Here is a 21,644-nt window from a genome sequence, read left to right on the forward strand (position 1 = left end):
CACAGCTATTCATGTCAAGCAATCCCACGCAGGTAATAATATATCACAGACTAAATTAATTAACTAATTACTAACAGATATAAATATTGAAATGGCAAGTCGCATAATAATTTACGATAAACTAATAATTAAAATGAAATAATTAAGGTTCGGAATCTTGCACATAAATAATCTACAACAAATATAAGAACTGGAACGAAACTAAACAAGGATCGGGATCTTGCCTCGGGGTTCGTCGAACGACTCAACGTCGACAGCGCAGGTCGGATCTGACGCGGAGAGGCGGCGGTTTGGGCTGAGGCGCGATGGGCTGCTGCTGGTGCACGGGGCGAGCTCGGGGCAGATGAGAGTGGCGAATGGAGTTGGTTCAGGGGAGGAAGTCGGCGACGCTGTGCAGAGAGCTCGCTGCTGCGGTGGTTGCTCAGGTGGGCGCGGCTACTCGAGGCGTCGGGGAGGAGGCAAGGGGATGATGATGATGGCGGCGAGCTCTGGGCGTTCATCGGAGAAGGGAGGGGCGACGAACAGGGGAGGCGTTGCTGGGCGTCGACGTGCTCAGGCGGCGGCGACGTGCTCAGGCGGAGGCTGCAGGTCGAGGTCGGAGGTCAGGCCGACGGGAGATGGGAGCAGGTCGGAGGGAGCTCGAAGGGGTGAGGTGGCCAGAACGCGACGCTGGGCTTGGGGGCGGCTGGTCTCAGGCGGTCGTCGACGTGGTGGAGGAGCTTTGGAGGCGGCAGAGGTCAAGGCGGTGGCTCAGGGGGTGTCGAGTTCGTCGGAGGCGGAGCGGGTGGTCGAGGTTGGTGAGCGGAGCATGGTCGAGGTGCGGGTGATGGGCGGCGGAAGAGAAACGCGAGAGAGAGAGAAGTCAGGCGGCGGCCGCGGGGCTGGAGGTGGCCACGGTGGCGGGTCAGCTGGCGGCTAGAAAGGAGAGAACGAGAGAGAGGGGGCGGCGGTGCTCAGGTGGTCGACGGAGTTGAGGCAGGGGTGGCCGCGCTGGGGTTGGTGGTTGAGGCGGTGGTCGGAGAACTGAAGGAGGCGAGTCTGGTGGAGGGGAGCTTGATGAGGAGAGAAGGTCGGACGTCGGACGTGGTGGCGGGATTGGTCTCGTGGACACGAGAGAGGAAGAAGGAGATGCTGTTGGGGGTGGCGGCGTGAAAACACGGAGAGGAGAGAAGAGAACAAAGAAAACGCACACACATATATATATAAGAAATTAGGGTTTTGAGTTAGGTATTTAAACAAAAATAATTAAAATAATTAGTTATGGGTATTAAAAAATTAAACCAATTACGGAATAATTATCTACAATTAAAAACGTACATATTAAGCTAATACAACATTTGATACAAAATAGTTGAAAAATACCCATATTATATAATTAAACAAGAATAATTAATAATAAAAATATATTTACTTATATTTAAAATCAAATAATTATGGGACAATTATGTACGCAGTAAAACGTACTAGTTATACTAATACGATAGATAATATGTGACAGTAGAAATAATACAATAAATTATACTAAAAACACGTAATTAATAATACAATGTATTATATGAAATAATTTGTAATAATGTTAATAATACAATATATTATTTAAAATATTACGTAATAGTACCGATAATACAACAATTTAATTCTAGAAATTTTTACCGTACAAAATAAATTTATAAATATCAAAATCATTTAAATAAATATATAATTAGATTTTTAAATTATAGAAAACTATAGAAAATCGAGTAAAATACATATACTCTTTTATAAATAATAATTAAATATTTTAAAATGCTAGAAATTTATTTTAATTAATATCACAATTTCACGGTCATTACACCCAAGCTTGAAGGTCTTCAATATAGCCCAACTTGGTAAACTTATGGATGGAGCTTAAACTTGAATCTTTAACTTGAATTGCAAGGCTTCATACCACAATTCCACCAACCTCCATTGGATATGATTGTTGAAGCTTGATTCTATTCATCCTCTAACATATTGTTTTTCTACAATAAATAGAAAAACACAAATACTAGACAAATAATATTAGAAGTAAATTGTTTGTAAATCATCATCAAAACAAAAGGACCCAACAGGAAGAGTCCTTGAGAAGAGCCAAGTATTAGAGCCTTGAGTAAATGAGCAGAAGGTTCAAGGAGGTAGCTTTGAGCACAATCAAGAGCTTTTGAGTTCCTGATTGAAGAGCAAGGAACCCAGCCTCCTTTATGTTGGCAAAAGGAGGCTATAAATAGACAAGCGATGACATCCTTTGATTGGTGAGATGTGACCACCAATAGGGTTGAGAAGCTTCATGTCCTCCTCTAGCTTTGGGATGTGACCATATAGGGGTGATAAGAGTCATGCCTCATCATCATCCAGGATGTGGGAAGTGGGAATGCCCACTCCCACAAGCAAGCAGCCGCTTGCGTTGTTCGTGCGGGCTGACGAGGCGAAGCCGGTAGGCTGGGAGCCGGCTTGAATGCTCAGGCGAGCTTGCAGGCAGGGCTTGTGAACCAGGCGGGTCGGGGCTGATGGCCCCTCCAGGCGTGATGAGCTGTGTTCGTTGGGCACGAGCGAGTTCGTGGCGGAGCCGTTACGCTCCTGCAGGTGGGCTTGGACTGCGTGGCAGGCGAGAGTGAATATTCAGGCAGGTCAAGGCTCGTACATGGCGAGCCCTTGAATCAAGCGGGGGCTTGACTGGCGGCCAAGCCAGTAAACAGGCGAAACGCCCAACTCATGCCGGCGGTTGGGCGAACAGGGCGAAGGATTGGTTCGTGCCGGGCAAACCAAGGTGACAGGCGAGGCTTGGTCTCGTTTCTAGGCGAGCAAGGCATGTAGGGGGTTTGAGCTCGTGTGTGGGAGCTTCTGGAATCAGGCGGGGTTTGTTCGTGCGGGCAAACTAACTATCAGGCGAGGCTCGGTTCGTGTGGGTGAACTCGAGAGTCGGGGTGTAGACTTGGTTTGTGCTTCGGGAGCCAAGCAAACAAGCGAGCTTTTGGTTTGAGCATGTAGTCGAGCTCAAATTAAATGGCAGGCGGGGCCATCTAGTGGTGTTGGTCTCTAAGATAATTTTTACTGTCTACAGTACTCTTAGGTACCCACCTCAACTTATAAGCATAAGTATCATTTCTAATTCTACAATGAGTGGAGATGTGGCCATGTCTCATGCAATAAGTACAAACAATTTTTTTTGTAAGAGGGTACATGTGATTGATAAAACCATTTTCTATCAAAATGAGCATGGCTAGAAGAAGCATGATTAGATTTTAACAAAGCAATTTCATTGTTCAATCTCTCAATTTGAGATCTATATTGTTTGTTTTCGAAATCAATATCACCAATTATAATTTCATTGTTCAATCTCTCAATTTGAGATCTATATTGTTTGTTTTCGAAATCAATATCACCAATTATCTTATCTTTTAAAATAATAGCATTATTCAAAGAGGATTGTAATAATTCAAGCTTTGAATCACATGAGTTGTGCAATTTTTTAAAAGATGAGTATTCTTTAGCTAATTTTTTAAACTCAAAATTTAATTCGACAAGTGTGTTTTCCAATTCACATTCGGAATCGGATATTACCTCATCATCGTGAGTCATGAAACATACATTTGGATCTAGGAAGACATAATTTACCACTTCATCATCATCATCCGAATCGCGAGCTTCAGATTCTTCTCATACCGCATACATAGGCTTCTTCTTCTTGTACTTTATGTATTTTTCTTTTACCTTGGGGCAATCTCTTGCCATATGTCTCGTTCCACCGCATTCAAACCATTTTCCTACATGTGAAGAGAACTTGTTAGAACAATTATTTTTAAAGTTTTTATTTTTCCTTACCAATCTTGATATTCTCTTAGAGAGATGTGTCACTTCTTTCGAAATATCATTTTCGCTATCGGAGGAAGAAGAATCATTTTCGATTGCTCCTTTGAGCGCAATTGATTTCATCTTTGGAGAAGGATCTTCATTTACTCACGGGGTTCTTCTTCTTTCTCCTTGATCTTCTTTTCATTAAGTTTAAGCTTCCCATTAAGTCCATCAATGGTGAGTTTTATGAGATCATTTTCCTCCTTTATCGCCATTACTTTAGGCTCTCATGCCGGTGTAAGAGAACGAAGGATATTGTAGTTCTTTTTTTGGTTCTAAAGCACCTTGTCAAGAACATGTAGTTGATTCACAATGTTAATAAAACGACTAAACATAGCATCAATAGATTCATTTGGAAGCATTTTAAATAGTTCATATTCATGCATGAGATTGCTAATTTTAGATTCCTTGACTTGAGGAGTTCTCTCATGAGTCACAAAAAGTTTTTTTTCCAAAACTCATGTGCGGTAGTATAAGTGGAGACTCTATTAAATTCATTTGGAGTAAGTCCACAAATCAAAGCATTCATAGCCTTCATATTTAGAGTAGCCAAATGCTTTTGATTATCAGTAATATTACGACTATAAATTTCAGCATATTAATTTTTTTACAATATCTAGGATGTCAATACCAATACATCTCAAATAAATGTGCATCCTAGCTTTCCAATATGAAAAATTATTACCATTAAACAAAGAAGGCCTAGATGTGGAATGACCTTCAAGAGCATGCACATTCATATTTGATTCCATATGAGATCTTTACTCTAAGGTGATTAAATCAAAATAAATAGAGACCAAGCTCTGATACCAAATGAAAGTACCCTAGAAGAGAGTGAGTAGGGTAATCAAACAAAATGTGCAACTAATAAAAAACAATTCAATTAAAAACACAAAATATGACAATAAGAAAAATATAAAAGAGAGGGCGAGAGATAGTTAGGCAATTGAAGACGTCAACATGTTCACAAGGTTCATCCACTCTCGACCTACGTCCCCGACCACCTCTCTCGATGGTAATCCACTCCACAATCCAATTTGGAAGTGAGAACTTCTTACACAATGATCTCTTCGAGATCTAATTCTCCACACAATACCTCACAATACAAGATCAAGATGATAATCTCTCTTACAAGAATCCTATGGCAAGGATGAAGAGATAGACTATTGAAGCACTGGGATAGTGAGGAAGTGAAAGTGAAAACTTGAGAAGAGAAAAAACTTGAGCTTAGAAATTTGAAGATTTGAATCTCAAATTGCCTTTTTGTTGTTTGATAATCACATTTTTATTACAATTTTATACCCTCATTACCTATTTTATATGAATAAATCTACCACTAATAATTGTTTTTATCTTTTAATTATAGGTTAATGAAGAATAAATCTCAAACTCCCATCTCTCAACAAAAAACCATTGATTAAATGAAGAAATGAAGCAAAGAAGCCCATTGTAAAATCAATTTCTAAATTATCCAAAAGCCCAAGCTAAGAAGAAGTATTAAAGCCCAAGAAATGCCAAAGCCCAAAGCCAAAACCAAAACAAAATGCATGAAGAAATCAAGAATTATCTAAAAGCCCAAAAGCCCAAGTTGCCAAAAGCCCAACACACAAGGAGGAAGCTCGGACAGAAATTGGAGAGGGCTTAACATCGATGCCAGCATCGATGGGGGCATCGATGCTAGCATCGATACGCCTATCGATGCCAGCATTGATACGCCTATCGATGCTGGTATCGATACCTCTGGCAGTTTGTTACAGATTAGTGGCTGAAAATTATTGTTTTTAGATAAGATTTCAATCCAATGACTCTAATTCACTGATGTTTATTATAAATAGGGGTAGAGAGTGAGGGGTTAGAGGTGTAAAAATTTTTGTAACTCTATTTGAAGAGGAGAGCCACTCTTAATTGAGAAGGCCTTCCAAATTTATAACTTTTGTTACAATTAATAAAATAATTTTTTTCACCACTTTAAAATTTTCTTTTCTTCTCTTTGTTGGATGATAAAGATGAAGATGAAGATGGAGATTAATTTGAAGGTTTGTTTTTCTTATTTCTCTTTTATTGTTTATTAGTTTAGATTTATTTTTATGCTTGTAATTAGATTTTATCTTCTTGTTTAAATAGCCAAGAGGCTATAACCCTCTTGCATTAGATTTATTTCATGCTTATATATTAGATTTATTTCATGCTTACAGAGTATATTTATTTTCTTGTATTTAATTTTTGCAATTTATTTTCTTATAGATTAGATTTATTTCATGCTTATAGAGTAGATTTATTTTCTTGTATTTAATTTTTGCAATTTATTTTGTAGTTTAGATTTTGCAATTTATTTTGTAGTTAGATTTTAATTTCTTACACTATTCATCTTGAGGCTAGAACCCTCTTGGGTTTAGTTTTTCTTTTTGTTTATTTTTATTTTCTTTGATTCGTCTTTAGGCTAGAACCCTCTAGGGAATCACCATTTTCTAAGAAGTGGATTCAATTCTAGATTATCAATATCTTTAATTGAATCCGCCATCTTTACTCTCTTGAATTTTATTTTCATTCTTGATTTTCCTTTTTGATTCTTGATTTTATTCATCTCTCCTTGTGGAAATCATTCATTCATTGTCACATCCACTCTCACTTACATTTTGTACCTATTTACACACTATCACCTTCTTAATCTCTTCACAATCACATTCACTCATCACTCCTATTTGTCACATACACAACATAAGAACTGATTTTATATTTTCTCCTACAAAACACCTTCCTCGTGGGATCGATATCTTTATACTATAACTTGACACGGTTGTGCACTTGCAATATTTTTTGGTACATGTTTATGCCGCATCAAGTTTTTGGCGTCGTTGCCGGGGAAGGTGCTTAAGTAGGTTTTAATTATTTTGGTTCTTTAACTTGTGTGCTTATTGTGAAGGAAACGCTTGGAGCTTAAAGATCGCGGATTGAAGAACTAGGATTTGAAGATTTGCTTGTATGTAACTCTTCTTTCTAGAATTTTTAATTCCACCCTTTAGCTACTTCTTCACAATTAGAGACAATTAGGACTTAAAAAAAGATTTTATTTTCGTTGACCATAATAAAATTCACCCTCCACTTTGACATTTACTAACAAGATAATAAATTCAAACAATTTCCCCCTTCTCATTTGTTTGATTGTTAACCCTAATTTAAAAAAAAAGTCTTTTCCATCCTTTTTAGTTGCTTTTAATTCATAGGGTTGCATTTCATATTGTTAGTAGGAATTCACCAAGTGATTTGAGCATCTTGATTTGACACACACTTAAAAATATTTTTAAGGGCAAAACCTCATAATCAAGATAAGGTGAGGGATTTCATCACCCTTTCGTTAGCTCAAAAATCACTAATTCCTCACTACACCACCCAAACCTAATAAAACTCATTAGATGTTGGCCCTAAGGATTCGACCTCAATAAGGAACAAAAAATCCTTAAGTGAACCGATTTAAGTTTTCTTAGATTAGTTGGTGTCTAAGGCAAGGTTTAGAGGTTGCGTAAAGCGCTCCGTAAGGAACGAGGTACTTAATTGATCTCTGATCACCCTCTAGTACTATCCTTACCTGGCTAACTACCGGGTAAAACTTTAATCTTTTCACTTTAGGAGTTTTTTGGTTAGGAGCTAGTCTAGTTGAGTTAGGCTTAACCCTAGAGTTAGAGTGATTGCAAAGTGATTGATTTTGATTTGTTTTAGTTAGGTTTTTCCTCTTTTTTCATTCTCTCTTCATTAAAAAAAACTAACTTTTATAAAAAAAAGTATAAAAAAATAGTTTTAGTGTATGCAACCGTGGATTAGGGATAATACACATCGATTAATTCGCTTTGAACCAATCATAGAAATGGAGTATCCTAATCCACCCGTTCTTCAAGATATGTGCTATCACATTAGGAATGTAATCCCCTCTTGCGTTAGGCTCTCCGAAACAAATGGAATAAATTTTGAGCTTAGATCGCATTACATAAACATGCTTCCCAAATTCCTTAGAAATGAAACAGAAGATGCATATATTTTTATCTCGGAATTTGAGGAAGTGTGTATTATGATTAAAATGAGAGAATTAACAGAAGATGCGATCAAACTCAGATTTATTCCATTTGCTCTCAAAGACAAAACAAAAAAAATGGTTGTATAGCTTACCCGTAAATTCCATCACTACTTGGGAGGAATTTATCACCGTTTTTCTTAAGAAATTTTTTTCCTATCCATAAAATGGTGAAGCTAAGAAACAACATCATGAATTTTAAAATTATCCCGGGAGAACCTTTTTAGAAGTATTTTGACCGATTTAAAGATCTTCTCATCTAATGTCCTCATCACGGTTTAGAAAAATGGCGATTGTGCCAAATAATTTATGAGGGATTAGATTATTTTGCAAAAATTTCCTTAGAATCAATGGGTCTTTGAGGACTACTTGTAGCCTATCAACCAAAACAGATCATATGGGCTACAAATTAGATCAATTCTGCCCAGAAATCTTATCTGAAATCCATTAAAAACCGGATACATATAAAACTAGTTGTTACCAGAAAATCCGGGATCAGTCGACTGATCAACTAACCAGTCTACTTACCAGAACGACTAAAAAAATACAGTGCGGTTGATTATCACTATCGGTCAACTAGTCGACAATTTTGGTCGACTGATAGTTATGGTCGGTCAACCGCACAGAACCAGTTTGCAGATGCTATCAAATGAAATACAGTCGGTCGACCGATGATTACGCTCGGTTGACTGAAAGACTAAAAAAATATGATTTTTTGAAGATTTTGACAAAAATGAATTTTGAAGTGTGTGTGTGTAATCCCCTTATGCTTCAAGAGTTATCAACTTTATTTCTTTCCTACAATATGATCTAGAGAGAAGTAAAAATACAAGTATCGCTTACACATGTATACAATGCTTGAATGTTAATATTTGCTAAGTTTTGTTGTTGATGAAGCTCTTTTTGAATATATACTTAAAAGCTTTTCTTAAGTAAATATTTGCTTGAGTCGATCTTTGAGCATTTAAGGCTTCTTCATCAAGTTTCCTCCACCCCCATGAATATCATCGTTAATATGCAAATCCATCCATCATCCTTTACATGACACTATATATTGCTTGATAAACATATCCTGCGTAAGATCACTTGACAAGCAATTAGTACCAATAATGAGGTTTTCAAATCATCATCAAAACACGAGACCTAACAAGAGAGAGCTATATTTGGTTGGGTTGAATAAAACTGCAGGCTATTTTGGTAAAGTATCATGTGCCTAGAGTAAACCTGTTAACGTAAAAGTTAACAGGGGGACTTACATCAACAACTTAATACAATTTGAGGGGCTAATGTCAAAATATAAATATTTGAGGGACTAATATCAAAATAGATCATCTTTAAGGGACTAATTTTGAAAAACCCTAATGGTAAAATGTGAAACGAATCCTTTTTCCTTTTTCTTTTGACACTCAAAAATTTTACTTTCACTCATGAAATTACACTTTTACTCATGAATAAGAATAGAACAAAAATTTTACTTTCATTCTAAATAAAGAAATAGTATTTTCGCTATTTCATAGTTTAAAATTTAAAAAGTAATAAGATTGATTTCCTTCTTTTAGCTCTGATAATTCCTATCAGGGGCTGTTTGGTTGGTTTCCTAAACCTAAGAATAGGAAATAGGTACATGGAAATCAATAAAATATTATTTTCATCCATTTTCATCTTTAAAACTCATCCCCAACATCCAATAAAATATTATTTTTATCCTCCAACTCATCTCATCTCCCTTCTTACTTTTAAAAATAAACCAAACATAAGAAATGGGTCACATCATCTAACTCATCTCATCTCATCTTTAAAAATCACCCACATCATCCAATAATATGGTGACAACTCATCTCATCTCATTAAAATCCTTTCCATCCATTTCTCAAAAAAAAAAAAAAAATTGATTTCCTTAAGTATGAGTCACGTCATCCAATAATATAATGACAACTCATCTCATCTTATCTATTTTCTTATTTTTAAGAATGAACCAAACACAAGAAAATAACATATTATAAGAAATATGTTTCTTATAATTCATTTCTTTATTTTTTTTAGCCAATCAAACAACCTCAAAACAAGTTTTCTTAAAAAATCACACACATCATCCAATAATAAATGGACTACTCATCTCATCTCATCTCCTATTCTTTGATTTCCTTCTTTTTTTAGCCAACCAAACAATCTCAAAACAACTTTTCTAGGAAATAGGTTTCCTATTCTTTGATTTCCTTCTTTTGGCTCTGATAATTCCTATCAGCCGAACATAGCATCCCTTAGCCAAAATAAAAAGGATACGTAGGTCGGGTAAGATATAATACACACAGAATCCGACCCGTCACAGCCTAAACTACCAATTACTACTACGCAGTAGGCATACGATACAAACTTAAAAAAGAGGAAAGTCTCTTCCTCTCACGATATAACTAGTATTCATCCCGTGCTAAGCACGACATCCTTACAGATTATTTTTGTGCGTAATTTTTCCTCATCTCATTTTTTTGTTTTGTTAGCTGATAACAAAGACTGTATGCTCTCGCAGTAAAAATCAAGGTGGAAGAATTTGGAGATACATAGTCTGGATGCAGGTAGGTGTTCTGCCTTTGAATATGGGCATGTGCATGTGTGCATGCCCAGCAGACTGAGCAATACTGAGCAATAAGAGAATCTGACTACTGGGGGATGCATTATTTCAGCTAAAAGAATAGAGATGTGCATGTTGTGCATGTTGAGGAGTCATACACTAGAGATGAGCTCTTCTCAGGCTGACAATTCATATTTTCAAGTTCAAAAAAGCAAGGCAAAGAGAAATTCAGTAATTAAGTAAAAATCAAGGTGGAAGTTTAGGGGGATGCCCCCTAGTGTTAGTCTTTTTGTGTTGTTATCTCTTTTCATGAGTATCTTGATGACAAAACTTACATATATTGTTGAATGAAATAAAGTGCTTCATTGACCAAAAAAAGTATCATTAAAATATATAAGCATATTCATATTTATGGATAATGTGATTACTCAGTTTCTAAAAGATTTCCTGCAAATACCGAACATGTTACCAAAATAAAGTATTCTTCTTTAGAAATGAAAGAGTAGATGTAATGCAAATAATGACATTCATGTTTGTTAATAAATAAACAAAAAAGAAGCATGAACTATATAAATACGAAAATGTCTGGAAAAGTATGATTCATTGTGAAACCTTCATTACCTTCCATGAAATTTGGTTTGTTTAGCACTTTCTTCATCTTGCCAACTCCATTTGTAACAGTGTCATTTTCTATGTCGTATTCATGAATATCCAATGCTATTCAAAGAACGTAAGGTAAAGATTACCTTGAAAACTTGACTAACATTGGATCTCGTATCTTTACATTCTCATTGCTCGTCACCAAGAGAGTATCTGACTTAACACCATCCAAATTTCTAGTGATTTCAATCTTCTATCAAAGGAGTTGTCACCCACAATCAAAAATATATATTAATTAGTGACATAATCTTCTTTAACCAAAAACTCAATGAATCATGGTTAAATGAGTGTACACAGTGTGATTTTGCCTTGTATATGTACGATTTAAGAGCAGGTTAACAATAAAACTCAAATTAAATGATGACAAATAGATGGAATACATACTAAAAGATTCTAATATTAATAATACATAATACATATAATATTCTTTAAAAGTAGAAATTCTTAAAAATTGTTAATCTCTCTTATAACATACACAATGAAATTTTAATCCCAAGAGTTCGGAATAATTTGATAGATCAAATAGATGATGAAAACTTAATAACCTAAATTGATATGAAAAATACCAAAAATGCCTAAATATTAGGAAGGAAAATTGATAAATAACATGATAGATTTGCATTAATAATAGAAGTATCCCTCAACCTCTCGTCTATAACTCAAAAATTAAGCATTATAAATCAACTTTATCAATGTGAACATCTTCATAAACTGAACAGTTTGACTCAAATTAAGCTTTTGTAATGATAACGTTGAGATCAGTGAGAACCTGTACAACCTCTAAAAGAATATTACAATCCATGAACCATCGTCCATCAGAGGTTATATAAGCTTTTGTAATGATAAGGTTGAGATCAGTGAGAACCTGTAAAACCTCAAAGAATTCCATATTTATTTGCACTATCAACCTATGTAAAAAAAACTTACTCTAACAACTGTTGCATTAGCACATGATTCATTATCAATTACAACCCTAACATGGAACAAATTCAATAAATTAGAAGATTGAAAGTAAATGAATAAAAGAATATACCAAAAAAACCAAAAGATGCAAATCTTGGTGGGTTCATTCTCTGAAAGAATATTTCATACTCATCGTCACTGTCCCAATGAGAACTCATCAAATCCGTCTCTGTAAAATTAAGGCTTTTTTGACCATATGTAGCCACTAAGAACTTGAAGTTTACTGAAACTGAAGCCATATGAAGCCATTAAGGTATTGACCATGATGATTCCAACAGACGTCACTACATTGAATAACCATGCAGCTGTATCCGCTGTTGCCTTCTTGACTGCCTTGCTTGTAGGTGCCATTTCTTTTACTACAGTTTCCGAGTTATCTTACAGATCTCCAGGATTTAACTTCCATATGCAACGAAACTGCTAAAAAGTTGACAAAAGGGTCAGACATGGTAATCATCTATGAAATAGTTTCCAATACTGATTAGAAGTATTATTGTCCAAATTGGAAAGAATATTAGAAGTTAAGGAGAAGGGTTTTTCAAGGATTGGGGTTAGATGGTGTCATGTGGAGTCACGACCTTTGTTATCTTTTTATTTTTATTTAGCTCCATAGGATTGGGGTTAGATGGTGTCATGTGGAGTCACGACCTTTGTTATCTTTTTATTTTTATTTAGCTCCATACTGAATAAAAGTCGCCGCAAGATGATGTATGCATCTCCCTTTCTCTCTCTCATTTTTTTTTTCAAAATTCCCCCACCTCTCTTAAACCCCCTATTTCCGACAAATTTTTAAAACCACCCACTTTCAAAATTTAATCAGCAAAAACGACCGTTCAAAGAAAATATTAGCAAAATCTGTTGGGACGTTAAAAACAAAGTGTACGGGACTGCTGGTCCCGTATACTTCGTTTTCTTCTCAAGCCTCGTGACCAACCCCCACCCCACTTCTTCTACAGGCGCCCATGACCGACCCCCCAAAAATGACTTCCCTTCTCCAGGGCACCCAACCAATCTAATCAAATCAGGGTACTTAGGCACCAAATTAACCAACAAATCACCAGGAAACTCGAAATCCCTCTTCACATTAAGCAATTTCTCCGCATTTATAACCTTTTCTTCGACATCATCAGCAATTTACAAACTTTTGACAAAGTTCGTGCCTCCCACCTCGATCTGATCTCAGATTCTTCTTTCAGAAATGAATTCAAGCGATCAGAAGGGCGGAGAAAGGGGATGAGCTCGGATTTGGGCTTGATTCGATCGGGATAGGTATCGAACAGAGCTAGAGGCTAACGAGAGAGGAAAGTTTTGACCTTTACAGGGAGTTTGAGGCGCTCTCATTATTAGCGGAAATAACATGTGCATATTTTTGTGATTAATTCTGTAAATATTCCCTAGGCTAGATATGTTAAGATGAGTTGTATGATTGATCTACTTTCCTATCTTAGCTTATTTTCTACTTAGTTTAGCTTTGCTATTTATGTAAATATTCTAGCTGTACAAGGAAAGTTGAATCAGCTTTGTGTATATATTCCCAGGCTACGGCCAAAACAAATCAATGAAAATCATTTCCACAAAACTCTTTATGGTATCAGAGCATCTCAAGAATAGGAGAGAGGGCCAATTTTTTCAATCGTTCTCCAGCTATTGAAACCTTCGATCTTCAAACATGAATTCCGACTATCGACACCTCGTCATGGGTGACGACAAGACCACAAAGCCCCTCGACTCCACATCTCCATACTACCTCCATCCCTCCGACGGACCACAAATCACAATCTGTCCAATTGTGTTACATGGTGAGAACTACAATGAATGGGTTCGTTCGATGCGCAATAACTTCCGTGCAAAGAAAAAACTCGGCTTCCTCGATGGAACCATAGCCAAACCGACGAAAGGAACTCCAAAAGAGTCCTTATGGGTGAGGGTTAATTCCACTCTCGTAGGATGGATTCATAATACCTTTGATCCAGTCTTACGCTCATCCGTCCCTCAACCTGATGATGTGAAAGATATGTGGGATGATATTCGACAACGTTTTGCGATAGGAAACGGTCCAAGAATCCATGAGTTGAAGACACTTCTGAGTAATTGCAAGCAGCGTGGCCTCTCTGTGGTGAATTACTACAACGAATTAAGGAAGATATGGGATGAACTTGCGGGATATTCTACTGTCCCAACATGTACTTGTGCCGCTGCTACTGAATTTGCTAAAGAAAAAGAGAATGAAAAGGTACATGCCTTCCTGGTTGGTTTGGATTCTACTCTTTATGCTAATGCTGTTTCAAATATTTTGATGATGGAACCTTTGCCGAGCTTAAACACGATTTTTGCTAAGATCGTGACTGAAGAACGTCACCAAACTATTGCTCGAGCCCACAAAACCAAATCTGATGTTGTCGGTTTCGCGGCACAAGGGGTTGCTAGGGGGGCGCAATCTTGCTCGTGGTAGTGAGCATCCTCGATCCAATGGCGTCTGCTCTCATTGCGCCAAACCTGGGCATGACCAAGAAAGTTGTTTTCAACTGATTGGGTTCCCGGATTGGTGGTATTCTGAAAACCGCACCAATGGAGGGCAAGGAAGAGGCGGAGGCAGGTTTGGACGAGGGGGAGGAAGGACTGCAGGTTGAGGCAGCCGCGGGCAGGTAGCAAACGCAGCAGCCACCTCGAAGTCTGCTGCCAATACAAGCTATGCTCAGGTACCCCTACAGGAGTCAGATCGTAGCGGCATTCATGCTCTCTCGGATGATCAGTGGGCTACACTTGTGAACATGCTCAACACTTCCAAAGGGCAGTCTTCTTCGACCGAAAAGTTGAGTGGTAAGTTTGATGTTCCCGATCAATGGATCATCGATACCGGATGCTCGAACCACATGACTGGTAATGCTAGATTATTTAGCAAATTGATTGATATTTCTCCTACTTATGTTGGGCTGCCTAATGGCAAACAAACCATCGCTACTAAGGAAGGGACGATAACTCTGAGCAAAAATATGGTGCTAAATAATGTATTATTGGTTCCAGATCTTACTTGTAATTTGCTGTCGGTGTCTCACTTGCTTGCCGATTTACATTTTTCTGTCACTTTTACTGATAAGCTTTGCATCATACAGGACCGTACTTTGAGGACTCTGATTGGAGCGGGTGAACAATGTGACAGGGTTTACTGGTTTCGGCCTCTGCGACAACTTCGGGCTTATAATGCAACTGTGGGAGATAAACGAGAACTGTGGCATCAAAGGCTGGGACACCCCTCTCGGAAAGTAGATTTTCTTTTGCCTGATATTATTCGAAGTAATGGAAATAAGGATGTTCGTGCTATTCATGAATCTTGTGATATTTGTTTAAGAGCTAAGCAAACTAGAAGTAGGTTTCCTTTGAGTAATAATAAAGCCAAAGATGTTTTTGACTTAATCCATTGTGATATATGGGGCGCGTATACTTTGCCGGCTAGTTGTGGTGCTCATTATTTTTTAACCATTGTCGATGACTGTTCTCGAGCCGTATGGGTTTATTTGATGTCTGCAAAGTCTGAGGTGCCTCAACTTATTACGGATTTCTGTAGAATGGTTAAAACCCAATTTGATAAGCATGTTAAAATTCTAAGAAGTGACAACGGAAGGGAATTTACATGTCTTCATCGGTTTTATGCTGACAATGGTATTATTCATCAAACCTCGTGTGTCGACACTCCACAACAAAATGGAAGGGTAGAACGTAAACATAGGCATATTCTTAATGTGGCTCGGGCATTACTTTTTCAAGCTAATCTTCCCATTTCTTTTTGGGGGGAGAGTATAATGACGGCTGCCTATATAATAAACCGAACCCCTACCCCATTGCTCAATGGAAAAACACCTCACGAAGTTCTTTTTGGTTCACCTCCTAAGTATGATGCCCTTCGTGTATTCGGTTGTCTTTGTTTTGTCAAAAATCAACCTCGTGTGAAGGATAAGTTTGGTACTCGCTCTCGTCGATGTGTATTTGTGGGGTATCCATTTGGTAAAAAGGGGTGGCGTTTATATGACTTAGAGCAAAAGATGTTCTTTATATCTCGAGATGTTGTTTTTTGTGAAAAACAATTCCCTTTTGCTAGTGAAATCAATTTGAATAATACTGATGGTGTATTTAAAAATGAGGAGTATTATAACACTGTGACTTATTTTGAGGATACTCCCTTAGCAAGGGGGGGGGTGAGGAGCACTCAGTTGTGGCAGGAGAAATTGATGGCAGGGCTGAAGAGGTTGAGCAACACGTTACACCACCTACGGGTGGCGAGTTGGAGGCTGTCCAACAACTTTGTGTTGGTGCAACTTCGAATACTGGGGAGGTGATTAATGAAGCGAATGTTCTGCAAGAAACTGGTCGAGGACATCGAATAAAGAAACCTTCTAGTAAACTCAAGGACTTCATCACCAATACTGTTCGAGTTATAAACCCTGTCACATCACCTACAACTGCTCCATCAAAGTCCTCAGGTACTCCTTTTCCCATTGCTTATTATGTAAATTGTGATAAGTTTTCTGTGAGACACACCCGTTTCTTGGCAGCAATTACTGCAGGCACTGAACCCACATCTTTTAAAGAAGCTGTTAAGGACCCTGGTTGGCGGAAAGCAATGCAAGAAGAAATAGATGCCCTTGAGAGAAATATTTTGGCACAGGCCTTCTACGAAGGAGGGTTACGGATTTGTCGTGTGACTTTCTGGGCTGCCCCATATTCTTTCATCAATGAGAACTAACAAATAGATGGATCTGTCTAAATCTAAAATAACATACAGCCTAAGCCTTACTGCAAGCTTTTGGCACAGGCCTTCTACGAAGGAGGGTTACGGATTTGTCGTGTGACTTTCTGGGCTGCCCCATATTCTTTCATCAATGAGAACTAACAAATAGATGGATCTGTCTAAATCTAAAATAACATACAGCCTAAGCCTTACTGCAAGCATGAGCCTCTTGTTTCTGAAACGTGGCGGCGAAATAAAAGCTCATGCTGACCAAGCCCAAACCTAGGGTATGGAAGTTTAGCAACGATATCAAGAAAAAGTCTCTAACGAACTCTCTCTATCTCTCTCTCTCTCCCTCTCTCTCTAAAAGAAAGTAAGAAGAAGAAGAAAGAAAAAAAAAAGAGAAGGGAACGCGGATGAGCGTGTTAGATTATGTATTGGTTCCACTAGGGCTTGGTGTAATGGCAGGCTATCAGGGGTGGCTCCTCTACATGGTGATGAAGCACCCAACCAAAACAGTCATTGGCATCAATTCCATCAACAGGAGAGCATGGGTCAACACAATGATGGAGGTAACAATGTTAACTAAGCTTTCAACCCTCACCCCACCCCCAAGCATCTATTATAATGAGAAGTAATAAAGTGAGATGACGAGAAAGAGATTCTTCTCGTAACGTAGCACAACGTATTATTAGTCAGTACGATGGTTGACATTTATCTTAATTTACATATCACACGCAGTTAACTATTGCTATATACATGCATGGACGTTGCAAGGATTTGGGTACAATGAGATAAAGCACGAGGGAGATCTATGTTCATGCATTATGTACTTTACGTATCTTGATAGATAAACTGGAATGATAAAACAAAAACATATTTTATTGATGAAGAACAAGATAGGATTTTCTTTTATTATCTCGTTCGATCTATATGTGGATAATTCAGATGTTGGTCCAGATTGTACAGATTTTGTGTCATAAGTCAACTCATGCACAGTCATAAGTCAACTTATGGTAAGTCGACTTATATTAGCGGAAATAACATGTGCATATTTTTGTGATTGTTTCTGTAAATATTCCCTAGGCTAGGTATGTTAAGATGAGTTGTATGATTGCTCTACTTTCCTAACTTAGCTTATTTGCTACTTAGTTTAGCTTTGCTATTTATGTAAACCTTCTAACCGCACAAGGAAAGTAGGAATTAGCTTTGTGTATATATTCCCAGGCTACGGCCAAAACAGATGAATGAGAAAAATTCATTTCCACAAAACTCTTTATGGTATCAGAGCGTCTCAAGAATAGGAGAGAGGGCTAATTTTTTCAATCGTTCTCCAGCTATTGAAACCTTCGATCTTCAAACACGAATTCCGACTATCGACACCTCGTCATGGGTGACGACAAGACCACAAAGCCCCTCGACTCCACATCTCCATACTACCTCCATCCCTCCGACGGACCACAAATCACAATCTGTCCAATTGTGTTACGTGGTGAGAACTACAATGAATGGGTTCGTTCGATGCGCAATAACTTCCGTGCAAAGAACAAACTCGGCTTCCTCGATGGAACCATAGCCAAACCGACGAAAGGAACTCCAGAAGAGTCCTTATGGGTGAGGGTTAATTCCACTCTCGTAGGATGGATTCATAATACCCTTGATCCAGTCTTACGCTCATCCGTCCCTCAACCTGATGATGTGAAAGATATGTGGGATGATATTCGACAACGTTTTGCGATAGGAAACGGTCCAAGAATCCATGAGTTGAAGACACTTCTGAGTAATTGCAAGCAGCGTGGCCTCTCTGTGGTGAATTACTACAACGAATTAAGGAAGATATGGGATGAACTTGCGGGATATTCTACTGTCCCAACATGTACTTGTGCCGCTGCTACTGAATTTGCTAAAGAAAAAGAGAATGAAAAGGTACATGCCTTCCTGGTTGGTTTGGATTCTACTCTTTATGCTAATGTTGTTTCAAATATTTTGATGATGGAACCTTTGCCGAGCTTAAACACGATTTTTGCTAAGATCGTGACTGAAGAACGTCACCAAACTATTGCTCGAGCCTACGAAACCAAATCTGATGTTGTCGGTTTCGCGGCACAAGGGGCCGCTAGGGGGCGCAATCTTGCTCGTGGTAGTGAGCGTCCTCGACCCAATGGCGTCTGCTCTCATTGCGCCAAACCTGGGCATGACCAAGAAAGTTGTTTTCAACTGATTGGGTTCCCGGATTGGTGGTATTCTGAAAACCGCACCAATGGAGGGCAAGGTAGAGGCGGAGGCAGGTTTGGACGAGGGCAGGTAGCACACGCAGCAGCCACCTCGAAGCCTGCTGCCAATACAAGCTATGCTCAGGTACCCCTACAGGAGTCAGATCGTAGCGGCATTCATGCTCTCTCGGATGATCAGTGGGCTACGCTTGTGAACATGCTCAACACTTCCAAAGGGTAGTCTTCTTCGACCGAAAAGTTGAGTGGTAAGTTTGATGTTCCCGATCAATGGATCATCGATACCGGATGCTCGAACCACATGACTGGTAATGCTAGATTATTTAGCAAATTGATTGATATTTCTCCTACTTATGTTGGGCTGCCTAATGGCAAACAAACCATCGCTACTAAGGAAGGGATGATAACTCTGAGCAAAAATATGGTGCTAAATAATGTATCATTGGTTCCAGATCTTACTTGTAATTTGTTGTCGGTGTCTCACTTGCTTGCCGATTTACATTTTTCTGTCACTTTTACTGATAAGCTTTGCATCATACAGGACCGTACTTTGAGGACTCTGATTGGAGCGGGTGAACAATGTGACGGGGTTTACTGGTTTCGGCCTCTGCGACAACTTCGGGCTTATCATGCAACTATGGGAGATAAACGAGAATTGTGGCATCAAAGGCTGGGACACCCCTCTCGGAAAGTAGATTTTCTTTTGCCTGATATTATTCGAAGTAATGGAAATAAGGATGTTCGTGTTATTCATGAATCTTGTGATATTTGTTTAAGAGCTAAGCAAACTAGAAGCAGATTTCCTTTGAGTAATAATAAAGCCAAAGATGTTTTTGACTTAATCCATTGTGATATATGGGGCGCGTATACTTTGCCGGCTGGTTGTGGTGCTCATTATTTTTTAACCATTGTCGATGACTGTTCTCGAGCCGTATGGGTTTATTTGATGTCCACAAAGTCTGAGGTGCCTCAACTTATTACGGATTTCTGTAGAATGGTTAAAACCCAATTTGATAAGCATGTTAAAATTCTAAGAAGTGACAACGGAAGGGAATTTACATGTCTTCATCGGTTTTATGCTGACAATGGTATTATTCATCAAACCTCGTGTGTCGACACTCCACAACAAAATGGAAGGGTAGAACGTAAACATAGGCATATTCTTAATGTGGCTCGGGCATTACTTTTTCAAGCTAATCTTCCCATTTCTTTTTGGGGGGAGAGTATAATGACGGCTGCCTATATAATAAACCGAACCCCTACCCCATTGCTCAATGGAAAAACACCTCACGAAGTTCTTTTTGGTTCACCTCCTAAGTATGATGCCCTTCGTGTATTCGGTTGTCTTTGTTTTGCCAAAAATCAACCTCGTGTGAAGGATAAGTTTGGTACTCGCTCTCGTCGATGTGTATTTGTGGGGTATCCATTTGGTAAAAAGGGGTGGCGTTTATATGACTTAGAGCAAAAGATGTTCTTTATATCTCGAGATGTTGTTTTTTGTGAAAAACAATTCCCTTTTGCTAGTGAAATCCATTTGAATAATATTGATGGTGTATTTGAAAATGAGGAGTATTATAACGCTGTCACTTATTTTGAGGATACTCCCTTAGCAAGGGGGAGTGAGGAGCACTCGGTTGTGGCAGATAACGCTGTCACTTATTTTGAGGATACTCCCTTAGCAAGGGGGAGTGAGGAGCACTCGGTTGTGGCAGAAGGAATTGATGGCAGGGCTGAAGAGGTTGAGCAGCACGTCACACCACCTACGGGTGGAGGGTTGGAGGCTGTCCAACAACTTTGTGTTGGTACAACTTCGAATACTGGGGAGGTGATTAATGAAGCGAATGTTCTGCAAGAAACTAGTCGAGGACATCGAATAAAGAAACCTTCTAGTAAACTCAAGGACTTCATCACCAATACTGTTCGAGTTATAAACCCTGTCACGTCACCTACAACCGCTCCATCAAAGTCCTCAGGTACTCCTTTTCCCATTGCTTATTATGTAAATTGTGATAATTTTTCTGTGAGACACACCCGTTTCTTGGCAGCAATTACTGCAGGCACTAAACCCACATCTTTTAAAGAAGCTGTTAAGGACCTTGGTTGGCGGAAAGCAATGCAAGAAGAAATAGATGCCCTTGAGAGAAATAGAACTTGGACTTTAGAGGACCTTCCACCCGGGAAGAAGGCAATCGGGTGTAAGTGGGTCTATAAAGTCAAGTATCGATCTGATGGTACGGTTGAACGATTAAAGGGGCGTCTAGTAGTGTACGGGAATCGACAAGTTGAAGGAATTGACTTCAATGAAACATTTGCCCCTGTAGCTAAAATGGTCACGGTTCGAACATTTTTGGCTATAGCAGTGGAAAGAAAGTGGGAACTACACCAGATGGATGTGCATAACGCCTTTTTACATGGAGATCTTGATGATGAGGTATATATGCAACTACCTCCTGGCTTTAATTCTGCTACTTCGGGTAAGGTGTGTCGATTACGTAAGTCACTCTATGGACTCCGACAAGCACCACGGAATTGGTTTGCTAAGCTCTCGACTGCTTTGAA

At 38.6% G+C, this 21,644-nt stretch overlaps 1 protein-coding gene across 1 annotated transcript; it reads left to right on the plus strand.

Moving 5' to 3' along the window:
• LOC109834876 (loricrin-like) lies at positions 344-919 on the plus strand. The gene has a single exon (XM_020402894.1). It carries the CDS (start codon positions 344-346, stop codon positions 917-919), a length of 576 nt encoding a protein of 191 aa, XP_020258483.1.

Source organism: Asparagus officinalis, chromosome 3 (assembly GCF_001876935.1).
Source record: "Asparagus officinalis chromosome 3, Aspof.V1, whole genome shotgun sequence".
Lineage (NCBI taxonomy): Eukaryota > Viridiplantae > Streptophyta > Magnoliopsida > Asparagales > Asparagaceae > Asparagus > Asparagus officinalis.

What these genes read in the sequence shown, in the direction of transcription:
- LOC109834876 (XM_020402894.1), top strand. Translation starts at nt 344, where the DNA reads ATGAGAGTGGCGAATGGAGTTGGTTCAGGGGAGGAAGTCGGCGACGCT.